This window comes from Rana temporaria, chromosome 6 (genome assembly GCF_905171775.1).
Source record: "Rana temporaria chromosome 6, aRanTem1.1, whole genome shotgun sequence".
Lineage (NCBI taxonomy): Eukaryota > Metazoa > Chordata > Amphibia > Anura > Ranidae > Rana > Rana temporaria.
This window is the reverse complement of record NC_053494.1, coordinates 219,689,917-219,713,213: the sequence shown is the minus strand read 5'-3', so window position 1 is coordinate 219,713,213 and position 23,297 is coordinate 219,689,917. Positions and strand designations below refer to the sequence as shown.

At 44.2% G+C, this 23,297-nt stretch overlaps 2 protein-coding genes across 3 annotated transcripts in view; one reads left to right on the top strand and one right to left on the bottom strand.

Annotated features, from left to right (window-relative positions):
- Positions 1 to 122: 122 nt before the first annotated feature.
- LOC120944460 (basic salivary proline-rich protein 3-like) lies at positions 123 to 836 on the top strand. Its single transcript, XM_040358519.1, has one exon. It carries the CDS (start codon positions 123 to 125, stop codon positions 834 to 836), a length of 714 nt encoding a protein of 237 aa, XP_040214453.1.
- Positions 837 to 1,504: 668 nt separating this feature from the next.
- The window catches only part of SLC49A4 (solute carrier family 49 member 4), a gene marked incomplete at its 3' end in the record, with an annotated part of 35,898 nt that continues 14,105 nt past the window's right edge, over positions 1,505 to 23,297 (bottom strand). For both annotated transcript variants that reach the window (XM_040358290.1, XM_040358291.1), the window contains 5 exon segments: positions 1,505 to 1,632; positions 7,618 to 7,685; positions 10,850 to 10,958; positions 16,573 to 16,702; positions 18,696 to 18,964. In XM_040358290.1, coding sequence (XP_040214224.1) covers positions 1,505 to 1,632; positions 7,618 to 7,685; positions 10,850 to 10,958; positions 16,573 to 16,702; positions 18,696 to 18,964 — 704 coding nt within the window.

The following is a 23,297-nucleotide window of genomic DNA, read 5'->3' as shown; positions in this document are numbered from 1 at the left end:
GAGGTCCCGCCCCCTCTGCCAAGGGGGCCGAGCCAGAGGAGACATGACTACATGAGTGGGGCATGGCCTGGACTAAGGCTATGCTGAAGCTGATTTTACTCTTCACATGAGGGTTGTGTGTGATGTCGGAAGGGGTCCCGCCACCCCCCATCCAAGGGGGCCGAGCAAGAAGGGGTCCTGCCCCCTCTGCCAAGGGGGCCGAGCCAGAGGAGGTTCCCCCTCCGCCAAGGGGGCCGAGCCAGAGGAGGTTCCCCCGCCAAGGGGGCCGAGCCAGAGGAGGTTCCCCCTCCACCAACAAGGCCGAGCCAGAGGAGGTTCCCCCGCCAAGGGGGCCGAGCCAGAGGAGGTTCCCCCGCCAAGGGGGCCGAGCCAGAGGAGGTTCCCCCGCCAAGGGGGCCGAGCCAGAGGAGGTTCCCCCGCCAACGGGGCCGAGCCAGAGGAGGTTCCCCCGCCAACGGGGCCGAGCCAGAGGAGGTTCCCCCGCCAACGGGGCCGAGCCAGAGGAGGTTCCCCCCGCCAACGGGGCCGAGCCAGAGGCGGTTCCCTCCGCCAACGGGGCCGAGCCAGAGGCGGTTCCCTCCGCCAACGGGGCCGAGCCAGAGGCGGTTCCCTCCGCCAACGGGGCCGAGCCAGAGGCGGTTCCCTCCGCCAACGGGGCCGAGCCAGAGGAGGTTCCCTCCGCCAACGGGGCCGAGCCAGAGGAGGTTCCCTCCGCCAACGGGGCCGAGCCAGAGGAGGTTCCCTCCGCCAACGGGGCCGAGCCAGAGGAGGTTCCCTCCGCCAACGGGGCCGAGCCAGAGGAGGTTCCCTCCGCCAATGGGGCCGAGCCAGAGTAGGTTCCCCCGCCAACGGGGCCGAGCCAGAGTAGGTTCCCCCGCCAACGGGGCCGAGCCAGAGTAGGTTCCCCCCGCCAACGGGGCCGAGCCAGAGTAGGTTCCCCCGCCAACGGGGCCGAGCCAGAGTAGGTTCCCCCGCCAAGAGGGCCGAGCCAGAGGAGGTTCCCCTGCCAAGAGGGCCGAGCCAGAGGAAGTCCCCCTCCCCGAATCAAGGGGGCTGAGGCAGGGGAGGTCCCCAAATCCCTGTGGTCATGAAGCTGGCGTGGGGGCTAGAAGAAAAATAAAGCACCACTCACTTATCTGCACCCCTGTCCAAATTCCAACCAATCATTTCAACCCAGAGGAGGAAACGCAAACACTGGTTGGCTGTCTAATATGACTGCTATTTAATGTCTGCATTTCCTGCTTGCAAGGGTCGTGCTCTCTCTGGTACTGTCCATGATAGACAACTGGGTAAAGGAGATCACTCTAGAATTAATTTTATTGGTAAAAATAATTTAAATTCAACCCGCATCAGATATGTGGTGAGGAATGATGGATCCGGGGACATGCAATCTGGAGAGATCTCTATAGCAGTTTGATTGGCTTATATCTGGCACAAGGATCGGACGGGAGTCATCCAGCAAGTGAGGAGAAAAAAAGTGCACCGGTGTCCTGTACACACTTACCTGTAGTGAGAGGAAGGTGAGTGATACTCCCGAGGAAGGTGAGTGTGAACCACGTGGCCATTAGTGTGGCCCCTGAGAAGAGCAAGACCAGGATGGGCTTCAGAATCCCCCGGAAGGAATCTGCAAACCTGGAGGGAAAAGGAGAGAAGAGGTCAGGACTGATTGGACAGAAAATTAAGATGACCGACATGTGACCTCCAACCAACTGCAATACAACAAAAATCACCATGAAACTTTCGCTATGCGGACTTGAAAACGTTAAAGTGGATGTAAACCCTCCATATCCCCAGTGAGGTGACCGGCCGATGGAACAAATCCTCCTACACTAGTTGTACCCGTTTATCTGCAGTCTTCTCTATATCCATTCAAAGTGCTGAATTTATAAAGCCTGCCTAAGAGTTCAGAAAAAAGGGGGCGGAGAGTGTTGTAGAATCTCGTATTAGCCAATGTATTTCATATTATTCATATTGATTTGCATAGGTTTTATTGATAAAATAATTATTCATATTATTATATTGTAGTGGTCTTATCAATATTATATCCGCGACCCGGTCCGAAGCTCCTTGACCGTGGGACCCGCGGACCCGATTGCCGCTGGAGTCCCGCGATCGGTCCCCGGAGCTGAAGAACGGGGAGAGCTGCGTGTAAACACACCTTCCCCATTCTTCACTGTGGCGCCGTCATCAATCGTGTGTTCCCTTTTATAGGGATACACAATCGATGACGTCACATGCCCTGCCCCCCTACAGTTAGAAACACATATGAGTTCACACATAACCACTAGGGGGCGCTGAAGGGGTTAACGACCAAACTGCAACTGTCATTTTCACAATAAACAATGCAATTTAAATGCATTTTTTTGCTGTGAAAATGACAATGGTCCCAAATATGTGTCAAAATTGTCCGAAGTGTCCTCCATAATGTCGCAGTCACGTAAAAAAAAAAAAAAACGCTGATCGCCGCCATTAGTAGTAAAAAAAAAAAAAAAAAAAAAATTATAAAAATGCAATAAAACTATCCCCTATTTTGTAAACGCTATAAATTTTGCCCAAATCAACCAATAATCGCTTATTGCGATATTTTTTTACCAAGAATACGTTTTGGCCTAAACTGAGGAAAAACATTATTTTTTATATATTTTTGGGGGATATTTTATTACAGCAAAAAGTAAAAAATATTGCATTTTTTTTCAAAATTGACGCTCTATTTTTGTTTATAGCGCAAAAAATAAAAACCGCAGAGGTGATCAAATACCACCAAAAGAAAGCTCTATTTGTGAAAAAAAAAGCCTATTTTTTTGGGAGCCACGTCGCACGACCGCGCCGTTAAAGCGACGCAGTGCCGAATCGCAAAAACTGTCCGGGTCCTTTAGCTGCCTAAAGGTCCGGGTCTTAAGTGGTTAAGATGACAAAATGTTGAGAGTGTCAAGGGGTATGAATTATTTTTCTAGGCACTGTATATATTTGTATGAATATATCCGATACACAGAATTTAACCACTTCCAGACCTGCGCACGACGATGTACGTCCTATTTTTAAAGATTGATATCTCGGTAACGGCAGCAGCTGCTGTCACAACTGAGGTATCCATCTTTAGTGTGCGCGGTCCGGTACACGATAACGGCGGTCTCCGCGGCGCATTCGCTGCGAGATCGCCGTTATCGGTGGCGGGATCTATCAGTGTAAAAAAGTAATAAAAATAAATAAGAAAACCAAAAAAATGTTTTTTTTAAAGCGCCCCGTCCCAACGAGCTCGCGCACAGAAGCGAACGCATACGCGAGTAGCGCCTGCATATGAAAACGGTGTTCAAATCACACAAGTGAGGTATCGCCGCGATCGTTAGAGCGAGAGCAATAATTCTAGCCCTAGAGCTACTCTGTAGCTCAAAAAATGCAACCTATAGAATTTTTTAAACGTCGCCTATCGAGATTTTTAAGGGTAAAAGTTTGACGCCATGCCACGAGCGGGCGCAATTTTTAAGTGTGACATGTTGGGTATCATTTTACTCGGCGTAACATTATCTTTCACAATATATAAAAAAATTGGGCCAAATTTATTGTTGTCTTATTTTTTTAATTCAAAAAAGTGAATTTTTTCCAAAAAAAGTGCGCTTGTAAGACCGCTGCGCAAATACGGTGTGACAAAAAGTATTGGAATGACCACTATTTTATTCTCTAGGGTGTTAGAAAAAAAATATATATAATGTTTGGGGGTTTTAAGTAATTTTCTAGCAGAAAAAGCTGTTTTAGTCTTGCAAACACCAAATCTGAAAAACACCTAAGGTCTGGAAGTGGTTAAAAGACTAAAAATTGCACATTAGTAATTAGGACTTCGCTGTGATTTTGTCACTTTTCTGACGTTGGAAGGTATTCATTTGCCCGTTTCTCCTCTTCACTGGCCGCACCAAAATCGGCTTTGTCTTTATCCGCCGTCCCCCATGCACGCGTTTTTCCCCGCAGAAGACGCTCCACATTATATCATATGAAAATCTGCTTCCAAATTAGCCTCTGAAACGGGGCTTTGTAATTAAGCCATTTTGGAGACGCAATTACAGGCTGTCGGCGAGCGTTCTATGGAGGATAAATGCGCAGAACATGACAGTATAAAAGCCGAAATTGGGCGATTTTTGCTCTCCTAAAACATCGGCAGCTGCTGGAAAAGAGAATACAAAAAAAAGGCGGGTTTTGGGTGGAATAAATGGAGGAACCCGTCAGTCGCCGCCGCCGCATGTCCTCGCTTAAAGGAAATCTGTTAAAATGTGAACAAGAATTACGACCTCATTTTCCTGATTACAACTTTCAGCAGATTATTACAGCCGGACCCGTCATGGATCAGACCCGGCACGCAAGATGGACGAGCGGGGGGGGGGGGGGGGGGGAAGGCCTCGAGTCTCATTAGGCGACGACCGTCGTGGCTCTCGCTGCCGCCTGCCAGGATCGGCTGGCTTCAATGACCTTCCTATTCACTGGCAAATTGGCTTTCAATGCCACCCCCTCCTCTGCGCTTTAATATGACAAGCGTTCCATTCTGATCCGACAGACGGCGGTTACAGCTGCAATAACTATTTTATTAGTCCGAGGATGACAGTATGCGGCTGCGAGCGCCGGAGAAGACGGTTGACGACGGCGCAGAAGGGGACAGGATACAAATCAGAGCGAAAAGGAAGAGCTGTTGCCCTTAGCAATTAGGGTTGTCCCGATACCACTTTTTTAGGACTGAGTACAAGTACCGATACTTTTTTTTATGTACTCGCTGATACCGAATACCGATACTTTTTTTTAAATGTGTCCCCAAATGCAGCCATGTCCCCCTTACAGCAGCCGTGTCCCCCGTACAGCAGCCGTGTCCCCCGCACAGCAGCCGTGTCCCCCGCACAGCAGCCGTGTCCCCAGCACAGCAGCCGTGTCCCCAGCACAGCAGCCGTGTCCCCAGCACAGCAGCCGTGTCCCCAGCACAGCAGCCGTGTCCCCAGCACAGCAGCCGTGTCCCCAGCACAGCAGCCATTGTCCCCCGCACAGCAGCCATTGTCCCCCGCACAGCAGCCATTGTCCCCCGCACAGCAGCCATTGTCCCCCGCACAGCAGCCATTGTCCCCCGCACAGCAGCCATTGTCCCCCGCACAGCAGCCATTGTCCCCCGTACAGCAGCCATTGTCCCCCGTACAGCAGCCATTGTCCCCCGTACAGCAGCCATTGTCCCCCGTACAGCAGCCATTGTCCCCCGTACAGCAGCCATTGTCCCCCGCACAGCAGCCATTGTCCCCCGTACAGCAGCCATTGTCCCCCGTACAGCAGCCATTGTCCCCCGTACAGCAGCCATTGTCCCCCGTACAGCAGCCATTGTCCCCCGTACCTACTGTTATCACCGCGGCGGGGAACATTACAGACAGCGTTCGTTTGAACAGCTGTTTTCCCCGCTGCGCATAGACACTCCCCCTTGGACGGATCTGTCCAATCGCGAGCAAGGGGGAGTGTCTATGTGACTCCCCCTTGCTCGCGATTGGACAGATCCGTCCAAGGGGGAGTGTCTATGCGCAGCGGGGAAAACAGCTGTTCAAACGAACGCTGTCTAATGTTCCCCCGCCGCGGTGATTAACATGGCAGCGGCGGTTTTGGCGCCGGGGGGGGGGGGGGGGGGGGGGGAGTATTCTATTTTAGTATCGGGGGTATTAGCGGGAGTACGAGTACTCCCGCTAATACTCTGTATCGGTCCCGATACCGATACTGGTATCGGTATCGGGACAACCCTATTAGCAATCCTTCTAAACGTACAGAAACAATTGGATTCCTAAGGGCTGCAGCTCATGGCAAACCAGAAAACAATGCAACTAGGCCAAAGCCAAACTTTGTTTACCTAAAAAAGGACCTGTACTATGGAAGCTGGGCCAAGGAGAGGCAAGCAAAAGGCCAGGGACTGGTCATTGCTCGTCCCTACATCAAGGTGGCCATGTTGGAAGAGACTCCTCCAGAAATCAGAGCTGCCCCTCTGGTGACTGGCACGATAATGACAGACTGGCACGAGAAGTACAGACCCACAAAATGTATGAAGCACAAGCAGGGAGATCCTTGCACTGCAGTTCCTCAGGTACAGCTTCCTCTCCAGCAAGGAGAACAGAGAGAACAAACAGTAGTGACATCACCAAAACTCATTACAAATCTCCTGAGATAAGACAGACGGGGGCGACAAACCTCCCCCTGGCACCCAGCACAGACGGGGCGCCGAGCCACCCCCTGGCACCCAGCACAGACGGGGCGCCGAGCCACCTCTTGCTGACAGCACAGGCGGGGGCGCCGAGCCTCCCGCTGACAGCACAGACGGGGCACCGAGGAGCCTCCCGCTGACAGTACAGGCGGGGGCGCCGAGCCTCCCGCCGATACCAACAACGGGGCACCATTTCTCTCAATGACACCACTGATGAGGCACTATTCCTTCCCCTAATGCTTAAGACAGGGTTTGACAAAATTGCTTGGAATCTAGGAGCCAACTAAAAAAGTTAGGAGCCAGAGGACACGTCCCCGCCGAGCTTGCGCACAGAAGCAAACACATACGTGAGTAGCACCCACATGTATGTAAACAGTATTCAAACCACACATGTGAGGTGTCGTCGCGATTGGTAGAGCGAGAGCAATAATTCTAGCCCTAGACCTCCTCTGTAACTCAAAACATGCAACCTGTAGAATTTTTTTAAACGTCGCCTATGAAGATGTTAAAGGGTAAAAGTTTGTCGCCATTCCACGAGTGGACGCAATTTTGAAGCGTGACATGTTGGGTATCAATTTACTCGGCGAAACATTATCTTTCACAATATAAAAAAAAAAAAACTGGGCTAACTTTACGGTTGTCTTATTTTTTTATTAAAAAAATAAATAAAAAAAGTGTCTTTTTTCCCCAAAAAAAAAGTGCGCTTGTAAGACTGCTGCGCAAATACGGTGTGACAGAAAGTTTTGCAACGACCGCCATTTTATTCTCTAGGGTGTTAGAATAAAAAATATATATAAATGTTTGGGGGTTCTAAATAGAAGTAATGAGATGGCAGTGAAAACACTCGGGAAGCTCCATTGGAATTGCTGGATTACTTGTCATGCCAACGGCTTATCGCGTTTTTATTTTTTTTACCATAATTATGTAGAAGAATACGTATCGGCCAAAACTGAGAAAAAATAAAAATACATTTTATATATTTTTGGGGGGGGATATTTATTATAGCAAAAAGTAAAAAATATTGCTTTCCTTTCAAAATTTTCGCTCTTATTTTGTTTATATCGCAAAAAAAACAAAAAAAACGCAGAGGTGATCAAATACCACCAAAAGAAAGCTCTATTTGTGGAGGAAAAAAAAAAAAAAAATGTCGCACGACCGCGCAATTGTCAGTTAAAGCGACGCAGTGGCGAATCGCAAAAACTGCTCTGGTCAGGAAGGGGGAAAATTCTCCCGGGGCTGAAGTGGTTAAAAAGAGTAGACAGTCGATTGATAATAAATGGCTTCAGTACATATCGCTATTGTGAAGTATCCCTGCCATTACCAGACACGACGAGCTACTTGCGGTATTTAATCATCGCGCTCCAACAGTCGTATTTATATCATTAAAACACGTTATAGATGCTTTTCCATACCTGCCCACAGCGATTCCGACTGCGCATCCCCCCACAGTGGACCAGAATCCGATCCAGCCGGCATCAACCTGCGGAGGACGACAGATATGTCATTAGATGGCGAGAACCCCTCAGCGCGATAAAAACAAAAACAAAAAAAAACCCCATCACACAAAATTCCAATTTCTTAAAGTAGCAAAAAACAATTACAATTTTATTTCTGAGCTGCTGAAAACTTATAGGAGTCCTTTGTGGAGAGCAGTAGAAAAAAACTTAAAAAAAAAAAAGGGAACGGATTGGTGAAAAGCTGTAAAACATTTTTATTGAAAAAAAAAAAAAAAAAAAAAGCGCCTTATTTATTGCATTGTATTGTAAATATGAGACGCAACGTCTTTTTCACCCCCCAGATCTCATATTTAGGAGGACCCGTCGTGCTTTTTTTTCTATTACAAGGGATGTTTACATTAACTGTAAGGGCCCTTTCACACTGGTGCGTTTTTCCTGCGTTTTCGCAGTAAAAATAGCGCTATTAAAACGCCCATAAAACGCTCCCCATGCCCCCTCCATTAAAAATGAATTAAAAACCGCGGTAAAAACGGAGCGTTAAAACACCGCGATTTTACCACGTTTTTAATTCATTTCAATGGAGAGGGGCATGAGGAGCGTTTTAATGGCGCTATTTTTACCGCAAAAAAAATGCGGCAAAAACGCACCAGTGTGAAAGGGCCGTAAGAAGAATAAAAGTGATCCAGAATTTTCCCCGAAGCCGATCGCTCGATCCTGGCAGCTCCCGGGGGCCGCCATCCTCACCGAGGGAAACAGGCAGTGGAAGCCTTGCCGTTTCACTGCCCCGTTTCCAACTGCGCATGCGCAAGTCGCACTGCGCTTTTGTAAATAGGCGGCCGCTTTCTGGGATACATACAGTTCCCAGAAGGTAGTGCGCCCCCATTCCCCAGAAGACCACGCAGAATCGGACTAGGAAGAAGACCTGCCGCGGTATGGGAAGAGGCAGACTAGGAACTTCCGCATAGCAACCGCCGTTTCTGGTAAGTAAAACTTTATTTATTTTTTTCTAATTTTTTTCTAATTTTTCTGCAGGATTTTGGTGTTTTTTTTGGGTGGAACTCCACTTTAAAAAGGTTTTCTTATTTTTTTCCCCCCCATTCAAAAAAAGTTTGCTGATCATTACTAGTAAAAAAATAAATAAATAAAATGATTAATAAAAATGCCATAAAAACTACCCCCTATTTCGTAAACGCTATAGCGAAATAGGGATAGTTTTTATGGCATTTTTATTAATATTTTTTTGTTTTACTAGTAATGATCAGCGAATTATTTTTTATTTTTTGCGCAAAACAAATCAATAAACGCTTATTGAGATTTTTTTTTTTTTTTCCAAAAATATGTAGAAGAATACGTATCGGCCTAAACTGAGGGAATTTTTTTTATATATATATATATATATATATATATATATATATATATATATATATATATATATATATATATATATATATATATATATATATATATATATATATATATATATATATATATATATATATATATATATATATATATATATATATTTTTCTTTTTTTGGGGGGGGGGGGGATATTTATATAGCAAAAGTAAAAAATATAGATTTTTGTTTTCAAAATTGTCGCTCTATTTTCGTTTATAGCGCAAAAAAAATAAAAAAAAACGCAGAGGTGATCAAATACCACCAAAAGAAAGCTCTATTTGTGGGGAAAAAAGGACGACAATTTTGTTTGGGAGCCACGTCGCACGACCGCGCAATTGTCAGTTAAAGCGACGCAGCGCCGAATCACAACAACTGTCCGGGTCCTTTACCTGCATAATGGTCCGGGATTTTAAGTGGTTAAAATAACAATTTGTCAGTCCTAACAGACGAAACATGTTGGGTTTCTACTGGGCTGTACCTCACCAATTGGTAACAATAAACTTTTATACTTATTTACCAGAAGTGACGGCTTTTCTTTATGGGCCGTCCCTGGAAATATTCAACATTTTCAACACCGCTCCACCATAAACATTGTTTTTTGGGGGATTTTACAACCAGTTGTCAGCTCTGAGTCTACTTGGCATTATTATTAACCACTTAAGACCCGGACCTTTAGGCAGCTAAAGGACCTGGCCAGTTTTTGCGATTCGGCACTGCGTCTCTTTAACTGACAATTGCGCGGTCGTGCGACGTGGCTCCCAAATAAAATTGGCGTCCTTTTTTTCCCACAAATAGAGATTTCTTTTGGCGGTATTTGATCACCTCTGCGGTTTTTATTTTTTTGCGCTATAAACAAAAATTGAGCGACAATTTTGAAAAAAATCAATATTTTTTACTTTTTGCTATAATAAATATCCCCCAAAAATATATAAAAAAAAAGTATTTTTTCCCCTCAGTTTAGGCCGATACGTATTCTTCTACCTATTTTTGGTTAAAAAAATTAAAGAAATCGCAAAAAGTGTTTATTAATTGGTTTGCGCAAAATTTATAGCGTTTACAAAATAGGGGATAGTTTTATTGCATTTTTATAAAAAAACATTTTTACTACTAATGGCGGCGATCAGCGATTTTTTTCGTCACTGCGACATTATGGCGGACACTTCGGACAATTTTGACACATTTTTGGGACCATTGTCATTTTCACAGCAAAAAATGCATTAAAAATGCACTGATCACTGTGAAAATGACAATTGCAGTTTGGGAATTAACCACCAGGGGGTGCTGAAGGAGTTACGTGTGACCTCATTTGTGTTTCTAACTGTAGGGGGGTGTGGCTGTAGGTGTGACATCATTGATTGTGATTCCCTATATCAGGGAACACACGATCAATGACGGCGCCACAGTGGAGAATGGGAAAGGTGTGTTTACACACGGCTCTCCTCGTTCTTCAGCTCCGGGGACCGATCGCGGGACTCCAATGGCAATCGGGTCCCGCGGTCACGGAGCTTCGGACCGGGTCGCGGGCATGCGCTGGCAACCCACGGCTGGGCACTTTAAGAGGACGTACCTGTACGTGCTTGTGCCCAGCCGTGCCATTCTGCCGACGTATATGTGCAGGAGGCGGTCCTTAAGTGGTTAAGGGGGAACTCCAGGACCTATTTTGCGGACATGTCCTTTACTTTCTATGTGTTTTTTGTTTTTTTTACCTTTATTGAAATGTGTCTGTATAGTGGATGGAGACACCTCACTAGCATTGATGCAGATAATATACACATCGGGGACACTTACCTGGTTAACATGGATAGGTGCTAAAATCAGATCCAAAACCCCGAACCAGCCGCCATAGAACCCCAGAGGTATGGCGTAAGCCAGAGCGATCATTAGGAACCGACCATTGCTGGAATAAAAAGAAAAAAACAAACAGACTCATTATTATAAAAAGGACCAAAAAACAAGACTTTTTTTTGCCTTACAGGGGACACAAAACTAAGAAGGAATACACAGATCTGGAGGTTCTCGTTCCTCCAGGTCATGGTATATCAGGGCTCGACAAAATCCGGGCGCCAGTTCATAATTGCGACAAGAAATTACCGACTGTCGCGGGAGAAAAAGAAGAAGTTCATGATAATTAAAAAGTCAAATACAATCTCTCTCTAAAATTATATATATATATAAAACACTGTCCATTTTGGTTTACGGCCAAGTGCATCATGAATTTTCATTTCGGTGCTCCACCACTCTGCACTCCTGTGACCCGTTTTCAGCTGACGTCACAGAACCGTCCAAAATTGTCGCTCTATTTGTTTATAGCGCAAAAAAACAAACAAACAAAAAAGATAAAAAATCGCAGAGGTGATCAAATATCAACAAAAGAAAGCTCTATTTGTGAAAAAAAAAAAAAGCCACCAATTTTGTTTGGGAGCCACGTCGCACGACCGCGCAATTCTCAGTTAAAGCGACAGTGCCGAATTGCAAAAAGGGGCAAGGTCCTTAACCTGCATATTGGTCCAGGTCTTAAGTAGTTAAGGTCTTTGTTACCTTTGCGGATATAAATGCTGAATCATTTTCCAACACTCATTAGAACTGAAGATGGATAAGTTACGAAATTACAAATTAATTCTTACTGTTAACTGACAGCGCAGTCCACACTAGAGCAGTGATCCCCAAACGCCAACCATTGGGGCACCGCTCCTTCCTACGACACCAACCATTCCTTCCTACGACACCAACCATTGGGACACCATTCCTTCCTACGACACTAACCATTCCTTCCTACGATACCAACCATTGGGGCACCGCTCCTTCCTACGACACCAACCATTGGGGCACCGCTCCTTCCTACGACACCAACCATTCCTTCCTACGACACCAACCATTGGGACACCATTCCTTCCTACGACACTAACCATTCCTTCCTACGATACCAACCATTGGGGCACCGCTCCTTCCTACGACACCAACCATTGGGGCACCATTCCTTCCTACGACACCAACCATTGGGGCACCATTCCTTCCTACGACACTAACCATTGGGACACCATTCCTTCCTACGACACCAACCATTGGGACACCATTCCTTCCTACGACACCAACCATTGGGGCACCATTCCTTCCTACGACACCAACCATTGGGACACCATTCCTTCCTACGACACCAACCATTGGGGCACCATTCCTTCCTACGACACCAACCATTGGGGCACCATTCCTTCCTACGACACTAACCATTGGGACACCATTCCTTCCTACGATACCAACCATTGGGAAACCATTCCTTCATACGACACTAACCATTCATTCCTACGACACCAACCATTGGGGCACCATTCCTTCCTACGACACCAACCATTGGGACACCATTCCTTCCTACGACACCAACCATTGGGACACCATTCCTTCCTACGACACTAACCATTCCTTCCTACGACACCAACCATTGGGACACCATTCCTTCCTACGACACCAACCATTGGGGCACCATTCCTTCCTACGACACCAACCATTGGGACACCATTCCTTCCTACGACACCAACCATTGGGACACCATTCCTTCCTACGATACCAACCATTGGGACACCATTCCTTCCTACGACACTAACCATTCCTTCCTACGACACCAACCATTGGGACACCATTCCTTCCTACGACACCAACCATTGGGACACCATTCCTTCCTACGATACCAACCATTGGGACACCATTCCTTCCTACGACACCAACCATTCCTTCCTACGACACCAACCATTGGGACACCATTCCTTCCTACGACACCAACCATTGGGACACCATTCCTTCCTACGACACCAACCATTGGGGCACCATTCCTTCCTACGACACCAACCATTGGGACACCATTCCTTCCTACGACACCAACCATTGGGACACCATTCCTTCCTACGACACCAACCATTGGGACACCATTCCTTCCTACGACACCAACCATTGGGACACCATTCCTTCCTACGACACCAACCATTGGGACACCATTCCTTCCTACGACACCAACCATTGGGGCACCATTCCTTCATACGACACCAACCATTGGGGCACCATTCCTTCCTACGACACCAACCATTGGGGCACCATTCCTTCCTACGACACCAACCATTGGGGCACCGCTCCTTCCTACGACACCAACCATTGGGGCACCATTCCTTCCTACGACGCCAACCATTGGGGCACCATGCCTTCCTACGACACCAACCATTGGGGCACCATTCCTTCCTACTACACCAACTATTGGGGCACCGCTCCTTCCTACGACACCAATCCTTACTACGACACCAACTATTGAGGGCACCATTCCTTACTACGACACCAACTATTGAGGGCACCATTCTTTCCTACGACACCAACCATTGGGGCACCATTCCTTCTTACGACGCCAACCACGGGGGCACCATTCCTTCCTGCGACGCCAACCATGCACCATCCACTTTTTACATTTTGTCTGAAGGACCTTCATGGCAGGATCACTGGGAATTATGTGCATGAAAACTTATTTTTTTGTAAAAAAAAAAAAAATGAAAATAACTTTAGAAATTAAAAAAAACGTGTTAAAGATTATATGAGATTTTAGTGTTTGGCCAAACCTCAGTTCATTTAATCTTCTGGTAAATGGACAAAAAAAGTAAAAAAAAAGGAGAACGCCTTTAAGAATTTCAATTATAAGAAACCAGAAGCGGATTTGATTTTCCTGCGAGTATTAAACAAATCTACCGCATAATGGCAGCATACTGTGACATTCATCTTCCAGCGCGAAGGAAACGTCAACCCACCAGCGCCATTTTTATTTTTTTGCAGAGCCCTGGGAGGTTTAATCTTAATTGCGCTCGGCCTAAATATATAAAAAACACACATCTCCTCCAATCAATGCGGTCATGGCGGCAATGCCGTGTTTAAGTAAGCGTTTCGTTTGTACAATTCATCCGAGCGAAAAACTCCCAGGGGACCGTCTGCATCGTCTACGTTCTGGAACAATTCTACATTTCCACGTTAAATATTCCGCCGCAGAAATATGGAGCCCCCGACCCCCGCAAGCCGGCGATCCTTCAATTTTACAATGGGAACCAAAACAAGAAATCAAATACGGGGGCAGCGCAATGTGACAGGGACGGGGGGTAATACATCACACAGGAAAAAAGAAAGAACATTCGATGTGAACTAATGAACTCGGAATAAAAGAAACAAAAAACGCAATATCATCAGATTGGTAGAATCGCAGCGCCCATCTCCGATTTTCCTACCTACCAGAGGGGGGCGCTGCTACAGGAGCCAATAATCTGTATGTGGAAAGCTATAGAGGACTCAGAGAAGTGCGAATTTTGCAATTTTTTAGAGGAAACATCTAGAAATTTTTAAAGCATCAAGGCCGTATCCCCCCTCCCCCACAAAAAAAAAAAATCTACCATTAATCCTTCTTTTCTTGGTTGTTACATTTTTATGCTGCACGATATTTGAACAGCAGTTTATATAAACATAACATTTTCCCTTACATTGGTGATCAGTGAGAAGAATGTTCCTTACATTGGTGATCAGTGGGAAGAATGTTCCTTACATTGGTGATCAGTGGGAAGAATGTTCCTTACATTGGTGATCAGTGAGAAGAATGTCCCTTACATTGGTGATCAGTGAGAAGAATGTCCCTTACATTGGTGATCAGTGGGAAGAATGTTCCTTACATTGGTGATCAGTGAGAAGAATGTCCCTTACATTGGTGATCAGTGGGAAGAATGTCCCTTACATTGGTGATCAGTGGGAAGAATGTCCCTTACATTGGTGATCAGTGAGAAGAATGTCCCTTACATTGGTGATCAGTGAGAAGAATGTCCCTTACATTGGTGATCAGTGGGAAGAATGTCCCTTACATTGGTGATCAGTGGGAAGAATGTCCCTTACATTGGTGATCAGTGAGAAGAATGTCCCTTACATTGGTGATCAGTGAGAAGAATGTCCCTTACATTGGTGATCAGTGGGAAGAATGTTCCTTACATTGGTGATCAGTGAGAAGAATGTCCCTTACATTGGTGATCAGTGGGAAGAATGTCCCTTACATTGGTGATCAGTGGGAAGAATGTCCCTTACATTGGTGATCAGTGAGAAGAATGTTCCTTACATTGGTGATCAGTGAGAAGAATGTCCCTTACATTGGTGATCAGTGGGAAGAATGCTCCTTACATTGGTGATCAGTGGGAAGAATGTCCCTTACATTGGTGATCAGTGGGAAGAATGTTCCTTACATTGGTGATCAGTGGGAAGAATGTCCTTACATTGGTGATCAGTGAGAAGAATGTCCCTTACATTGGTGATCAGTGAGAAGAATGTCCTTACATTGGTGATCAGTGAGAAGAATGTCCCTTACATTGGTGATCAGTGAGAAGAATGTTCCTTACATTGGTGATCAGTGAGAAGAATGTCCCTTACATTGGTGATCAGTGGGAAGAATGTCCCTTACATTGGTGATCAGTGGGAAGAATGTTCCTTACATTGGTGATCAGTGGGAAGAATGTCCCTTACATTGGTGATCAGTGAGAAGAATGTCCCTTACATTGGTGATCAGTGAGAAGAATGTCCCTTACATTGGTGATCAGTGAGAAGAATGTCCCTTACATTGGTGATCAGTGAGAAGAATGTCCCTTACATTGGTGATCAGTGAGAAGAATGTCCCTTACATTGGTGATCAGTGAGAAGAATGTCCCTTACATTGGTGATCAGTGAGAAGAATGTCCTTACATTGGTGATCAGTGAGAAGAATGTCCCTTACATTGGTGATCAGTGAGAAGAATGTCCCTTACATTGGTGATCAGTGAGAAGAATGTTCCTTACATTGGTGATCAGTGAGAAGAATGTCCCTTACATTGGTGATCAGTGAGAAGAATGTCCCTTACATTGGTGATCAGTGAGAAGAATGTCCCTTACATTGGTGATCAGTGAGAAGAATGTTCCTTACATTGGTGATCAGTGAGAAGAATGTTCCTTACATTGGTGATCAGTGGGAAGAATGTCCCTTACATTGGTGGTCAGTGAGAAGAATGTCCCTTACATTGGTGATCAGTGAGAAGAATGTCCCTTACATTGGTGATCAGTGGGAAGAATGTTCCTTACATTGGTGATCAGTGAGAAGAATGTCCCTTACATTGGTGATCAGTGCCTAATTTCCCCTCCCCCACAGTCACACACTATTATACATTTATTGTATAGCGCATTTGCTGCGCTATACAAGTCACTCACTCACTCATATAGCTCTGACATATACCGCAGTGCTGTACAGAGAACACTGAGCCAATCACATCAGTCTCTGTACAGAGGAGCTTACACTCCATCACCTGAAGACTATCAGATCTCTTCTTTCCATTTAATAAAAAAACATGAAAGGGTCTCATTCACAGAACACAACCTCAAAGTACAGACGTGTCCCCCCCCCCAGCAGTCACTCATCATTTACAGAACAGAGTTGAGGGGGGGGGGGCCGATCCTGGCAGGTGGGGGTGAGGGGCATTTACAGGCCTTACCCGAGAAGCTTGCAGATACTATTCCTATAACTCAGCCTGCGACTGGCAGCGGCGATACTCGGGGGGACCGGGGGCCGAGAGGGAAAATAGGCCACAACCGCCACAAAGACCAGAGCGATTATTCCAAACTCTGAGGAAGAAAAAAAGAACAAACATCATCAGTAATATACAAACGGCTGACCTGGATCGGTGTCAGTTAAAAGGTGCGAGTTATCCCCTTTACAGGTACAACGCCCCCTGCAGGGGATACGATTATAAACACTCTTCCCCTTTAGGAGTCAGTGGCTAACACGGCTGCCGACTCTCAATCCCGGGCTGCGGCTGACAGTTTGGGTCTACATGGACCATCAGGAACCAGAGCACCGTCAGCTGAGACAAAGTGCCTCTGCCATGTAGTCCCCACCCCCAACACAACACCACCACCCACCCACCAATACTTCAAAATGCTTTATTGTGACAGAGATACAGATATAACAAGCCAAAGCACACAGCTGGAGGCCAGACACTGATTCCACTACTCAGCCATGTTTCTCCCCACAAGAGGCTTCGTCAGAGGTTTATAGACTTAAAATATATAATATTATTATTTATAATTTGCTAGTACATTCACTCTCTCTAAAAGGGATAAAGTTGAATGTTATTCTATTCCCTCTACAGGTTAATATTTATTTTTGTATCCCCCCCCCCCCCCCCCAACAAAAATTGCGTTCGAAAACCCGCTGCGCAAATACCGTGTGACATAAAAAAATTGCAATATTCGCCATTTTATTCCCTAGGGTCTCTGCAAATATAAAAATAAATAATATAAATAAATTAGAGAATATATATATATATATATATATATATATATATATATATATATATATATATATATATATATATATATATGTGTGTGTGTGTATTTTATATGGAAAGAAAGAAGTATATAAAAGAAAAGAAAGAAAGAAGTATACAAAGAAAGAAAGAAGTATACAAAGAAAGAAAGAAGTATACAAAGAAAGAAAGAAAGAAAGAAAGAAGTATAGAAAGAAAGAAAGAAAGAAAGAAAGAAAGAAGTATAGAAAGAAAGAAAGAAAGAAAGAAGTATACAAAGAAAGAAAGAAAGAAAGAAAGAAAGAAGTATACAAAGAAAGAAAGAAAGAAAGAAAGAAAGAAGTATACAAAGAAAGAAAGAAAGAAAGAAGTATACAAAGAAAGAAAGAAAGAAAGAAAGAAAGAAGTATAGAAAGAAAGAAAGAAAGAAAGAAAGAAGTATAGAAAGAAAGAAAGAAAGAAAGAAGTATAGAAAGAAAGAAGTATACAAAGAAAGAAAGAAAGAAGTATACAAAGAAAGAAAGAAAGAAAGAAGTATACAAAGAAAGAAAGAAAGAAAGTATAAAAGAAAGAAGTATACAAGAAAGAAGTATGAAAGAAAGAAAGAAAGAAGTATACAAAGAAAGATACAAAGAAAGAAAGAAAGATACAAAGAAAGAAAGAAAGAAAGAAAGAAAGAAAGAAAGAAAGAAGTATACAAAGAAAGAAAGAAAGAAAGAAAGAAGTATACAAAGAAAGAAAGAAAGAAAGAAAGAAAGAAGTATACAAAGAAAGAAAGAAAGAAAGAAGTATACAAAGAAAGAAAGAAAGAAAGAAAGAAGTATACAAAGAAAGAAAGAAAGAAAGAAAGAAGTATACAAAGAAAGAAAGAAAGAAGTATACAAAGAAAGAAAGAAAGAAGTATACAAAGAAAGAAATAAGTATACAAAGAAAGAAAGAAAGAAAGAAAGAAGTATACAAAGAAAGAAAGAAAGAAGTATACAAAGAAAGAAAGAAAGAAAGAAAGAAAGAAAGAAGTATACAAAGAAAGAAAGAAAGAAGTATACAAAGAAAGAAAGAAAGAAGTATACAAAGAAAGAAAGAAAGAAAGAAAGAAAGAAAGAAAAGTATACAAAGAAAGAAAGAAAGAAAGAAAGAAAGAAGTATATAAGAAAGAAAGATAATATCTTTATAGAAATATTTATTTTAAAAAGAAATATATAAAAACAAAGAAATAAAATGATATATAATAAAATAAATATATAAAAGGGCGGGTCAGCAAGTGGATATGTAATGTTGTATACAGAAGGGGGGGGGGGGGGGGGGGTTACCTGCGTACAGCACAGCATCTATCTTGTCCTTGATCGATGCGATATAATCCGTAGACAAAAGGCCGCTGAATGTCCCGTTAGGAGGAGCCGGTACAACAAGAGGGCCGATGAGAAACGCGCAGGCTCCGCCCAGGTAGTTGAGCATGGAGGCGATGGCGGTGGCCGTGGCTCGCTGGTCTGGCGGGAACCACGTTGTGGAAAGGAAAGGACCTGCGTTCATTGCGGTTGGGCCTGCAAATCCGTTCATAAGCTGACCTGCGTGGATGAGTCTTGGAAAAAAAAAACAGAAAAAATAAATGTTAGGATTTGCTTATTTCTCGTATTCATAAAATGATCAGCTTATCACAGGACTGTCTATAGTCAATGCTGTATCCTGGCCTAGGCCAACAAGGCCCAGGCCTAGGGCAGCACTTTGCAGGGGGGCAGCACAGACAGTGTCCCCGCCGGCTTGCGCTACACTGTTGGGCAAATTAGTTTAGCACCCCCACAAATCGGCCGCACTGCTTCCAGTTTCCGGGTGGTTGGCATTCTACAACTGTGGGGGGGGGGGGGGGGTCGCTTCTAATTTTTTACCATCCCTGTCCCATTGCAGAGATTTCCCTTCACTTCCTGTCCCATAGCCAAACAGGAAGTGAGAGGAAATCTCTGCAAATTAAGGGGAATCCATTGCCCCCCCCCCCCCCCAGGCCATCAGAACTAGTGTCCCCACTTGAAAATTTCAGGGTGGGTCTTAAACCGCAAGGGGTGTGGCCTTGACAGGAAGAGGTGGGTCATATTTAAATTAGGGGGGTGCACGAGTTTAGTTGGGCCTAGGGCAGCACAAAACCTGAATACACCCCTGTCTATAGTGCAAAAACAAGATCTGCTTATTAGCATTGCCCGTCATGAAGGATGGGCTCCGGCGTGTTCGGAAGCCGCATGTGAAGAGCCCGCCAGGAAGTCGCAGTGAGATTAGTGCTGTGCAGCGCCAACTACCTGGCGGGCTCTGCACGTGGACTTTGCGAACACGCCTGTGCCCATCCTTACCTGGCATCAAGGCATCTGTATACAGATTTCATGACCTATTTTCACATGCTTACTCATTGATGGTGCCGAAAAAGCATTTAACCCCTTCAATACCGGGCATTTTCACACCCTTCCTGCCCAAGCCAATTTTTAGCGCCGTCGCACTTTGAATGACAATTGCGCAGTCGTGTAACACTGTACATATGACATTTTTATAATTTTTTTTCCAACAAATAGAGATTTCGTTTGGTGGTATTTGATTACCTCTGCGTTTTTTATTTTTTGCGCTATAAAGAAAAGCGATAATTTTTTTTTTTTTTAAATCAAAACAAATATTTTTTACTATAAGAAATATTCCAATTATTTTTTTTCTCAGTTTAATATTATTTTGAGATTATATATATATATTTTTTTTTTCTCAGTTTAATATTAATATTATTTTGTAATATACAAATATATTACAAAATAATATTAATATTAAACTGAGAAAATATATATATATTTTCGTTTTTTTTTTGTTTTCGGGGATATTTATTATAGCAAAAAGTAAAAAATATTGATTTTCTTTCAAAATTGTCGCTCTATTTTTGTTTATAGCGCAAAATAAAAAACGCAGAGGTGATCAAATACCACCAAAAGAAAGCTCTATGTGTAATAAAAAAAACACACACGTCAATTTTGTTTTGGAGCCACGTCGCACGACCGCGCAATTGTCAGTTAAAGCGACGCAGTGCCGAATCGCAAAAAAAAAAATGGCCCCGGTTATTGGGCAGCCAAATCCTCCGGGGCTGAAGTGGTTAAAGCGTAATTGGTTTCCCTGCGCCAGAATCTCTAAGCTCCAGTTTTTTTTTTGTAAATCTCCTCCTAGGTGTCAAACACAAGGCCCGCCTCCCTTTTTTTTTTTAAAAAAACGCACAACTTTCAGGACCGCCAATCCTCCGCCTCAGGCGTCAACAAGAAGAAGTTAAATTTCCAAAAGGCAGAAAATATTTGTGGAATGAGGAAAAACGCGGCAAGTCAGCATTTACTGTAGCGGATTTTCCTGTCTTCTCGCCCACATTTTTTTTTTTTTTTTTAAGTTTGCGACACCCAAGACCGGAGATTCCGGATTCCTTCACCTCCAGGTATCCTCTGATATAGTTTTGTATTTATTAACCACATGAAGATTTCGCCTTTTCTGGTGCTTTTTTTTTCGTTAAAACGTTTAAGCACTTAAGACCCGGACCAAAATGCAGGTAAAGGACCCGGCCAGTTTTTGCGATTCGGCACTGCGTCGCTTTAACTGACAATTGCGGTCGTGCGACGTGGCTCCCAAACAAAATTTGCATCCTTTTTTCCCCACAAATAGAGCTTTCTTTTGGTGGTGTTTGATCACCTCTGCGTTTTTTTTTTTTTGCGCTATAAACAAAAATAGAGCGACAATTTTGAAAAAAAATTCAATATTTTTTACTTTTTGCTAGAATAAATATCCCCCAAAAATATATTTAAAAAAAAAACATTTTTTCCCCTCAGTTTAGACCGATGCTTATTCTTCTACAAATTTTTGGTAAAAAAAAAAAATAATAATAATAATAATAATAATAATAATAATAATAATAATAATAATAATAATAGCAATTAGCGTTTATCGATTGGTTTGCGCAAAATTTATAGGCCTAGATTCACGTAGGGCGGCATTACGTTGTGCGGGCGTAGCGTATCTTATTTACGCTACGCCACCACTACTTAGAGAGGCAAGTGCTGTATTCACAAAGCACTTGCGTCCTAAGTTACGATGGCGTAGCGTAAATCGGCCGGCGTAAGCGCGCGTAATTTAAATGTGGAAGAGGTGGGCGCGTTATGCAAATTAAGCATGACCCCACGTAAATGACGCTTCGAACGAACGGCCAGTGCGCATGCGTCGGCTAGAAAGCCTAAGATACGTCGAACACTGTCTCCTCGTTCTTCAGCTGCGGGGACCGATCGCGGGACTCCAGCGGCGATCGGGTCTGCGGGTCCAGCGGCAGCGGAGCTTCGGACCAGGTCGCTGGCGCGAGCCACGGCTGGGCACTTAAAGAAGACGTACAGGTACGTGGATGTGCCCAGCTGTGCCATTCTGCCGACGTATATGTGCAGGAGGCGGTCCTTAAGTGGTTAGGGCTGGCTTCACACCAGTGAGATGTCAGACATGGCATGCGATTCGCACCGCACCGCAGATAACGCGCGAGGTCTGCTGCATCTAGGACAGTGATGGCGAACCTTGGCACCCCAGATGTTTTGGAACTACATTTCCCATGATGCTCATGGACTCTGCAATGTAATTGAACATCATGGGAAATGTAGTTCCAAAACATCTGGGGTGCCAAGGTTTGCCATCACTGATCTAGGACATGTGCACTGCCAAAAAGAAAATTGTTCTTTGTTTTTTTACTTTTTTTTGGGGGGGGGGGGGGGGGGGGGGGGGGGTTTCCTCTGTTTATCAGATAATTCAGAAATAACGAATTTCGATCATTCGGAAATCCAAAAAGAAAGAAAATCCGAAAATTCGAAAGAGTGAAAATAAACAGTTACATTTTGGCTTTTCCTTTCACATTTGGCTGTTAGCGACCATAACAAATACAAATGTATCCGAAGTTATGAATTATCCAAAATAATGAATGGAACATAAATTAATAATAAAACATTTTTATTATTAAAAGTGGAGGTCCACCCTAAAAAAAAGGCCAAAAAGGCTACAAACAATTAAAAAAAATATTTTATTTTTTCTAATTGTTTGTAGCCTTTTTGGCTATTTTTTTTTCCTTACTTACCAGAAATGTCTGTTGCTAGGCAGATTGTCCTAATCTGCCACTTCCTCGTCGGTCTTCTTTCTTCTCCTCCTCGCGGTGCCTCCTGGGAAATGGGGGAGCGGTGTCTTCTGGAACCTTGTGCGAGTTCCAGGAGACATCCGGTCATTTACATAGCGTTGTACGACTCGTGCATTGGCGCAGTAGGGAACCAGGAAGTGAAGCAGCAACCCTGCCCCCGCCGCCATCACAGAGGATGGTGGCGGGGTAGCCGAGACCCAAGTGATTGCTCGGCTTCGGCTGCCAACATCGCGGGCATGCTGGACAGGCAAGTGTTCATTTATTAAAAGTCAGCAGCTACAGTGTTTGGCTGCTGGAGTCCCGCGATCGGTCCCCGGAGCTGAAGAACAGGGAGAGCTGTGTATAAACACGCCTTCCCCGTTCTTCACTGTGGCGCCGTCATCGATCGAGTGATCCCTTTTATAGGGAAACACAATCAATGACGTCACACCTACAGCCACGCCCCCCTACAGTTAGAAACACATATGAGGTCACACATAACCCCATCAGCGCCCCCTTGTGGTTAACTCCCAAAATGCAATTCTCATTTTCACAGTAATCAATGCATTTTTATATAATTTTTTGCTGTGAAAATGACAATGGTCCCAAAAATGTGTCAAAATTGTCCGAAGTGTCCGCCATAATGTCGCAGTCACGAAAAAAAAAAAAAAAAATCGCTGATCGCCGCCATTGGTAGTAAAAAAAAAAAAAAAAAAAAAAAATATTTATAAAAATGCAATAAAACTATCCCCTATTTTGAAAACGCTACAAA

Bases quoted from the DNA above. Each gene is read 5' to 3' on its own strand.
- LOC120944460 (XM_040358519.1), top strand. From the start codon at position 123: ATGTCGGAAGGGGTCCCGCCACCCCCCATCCAAGGGGGCCGAGCAAGA.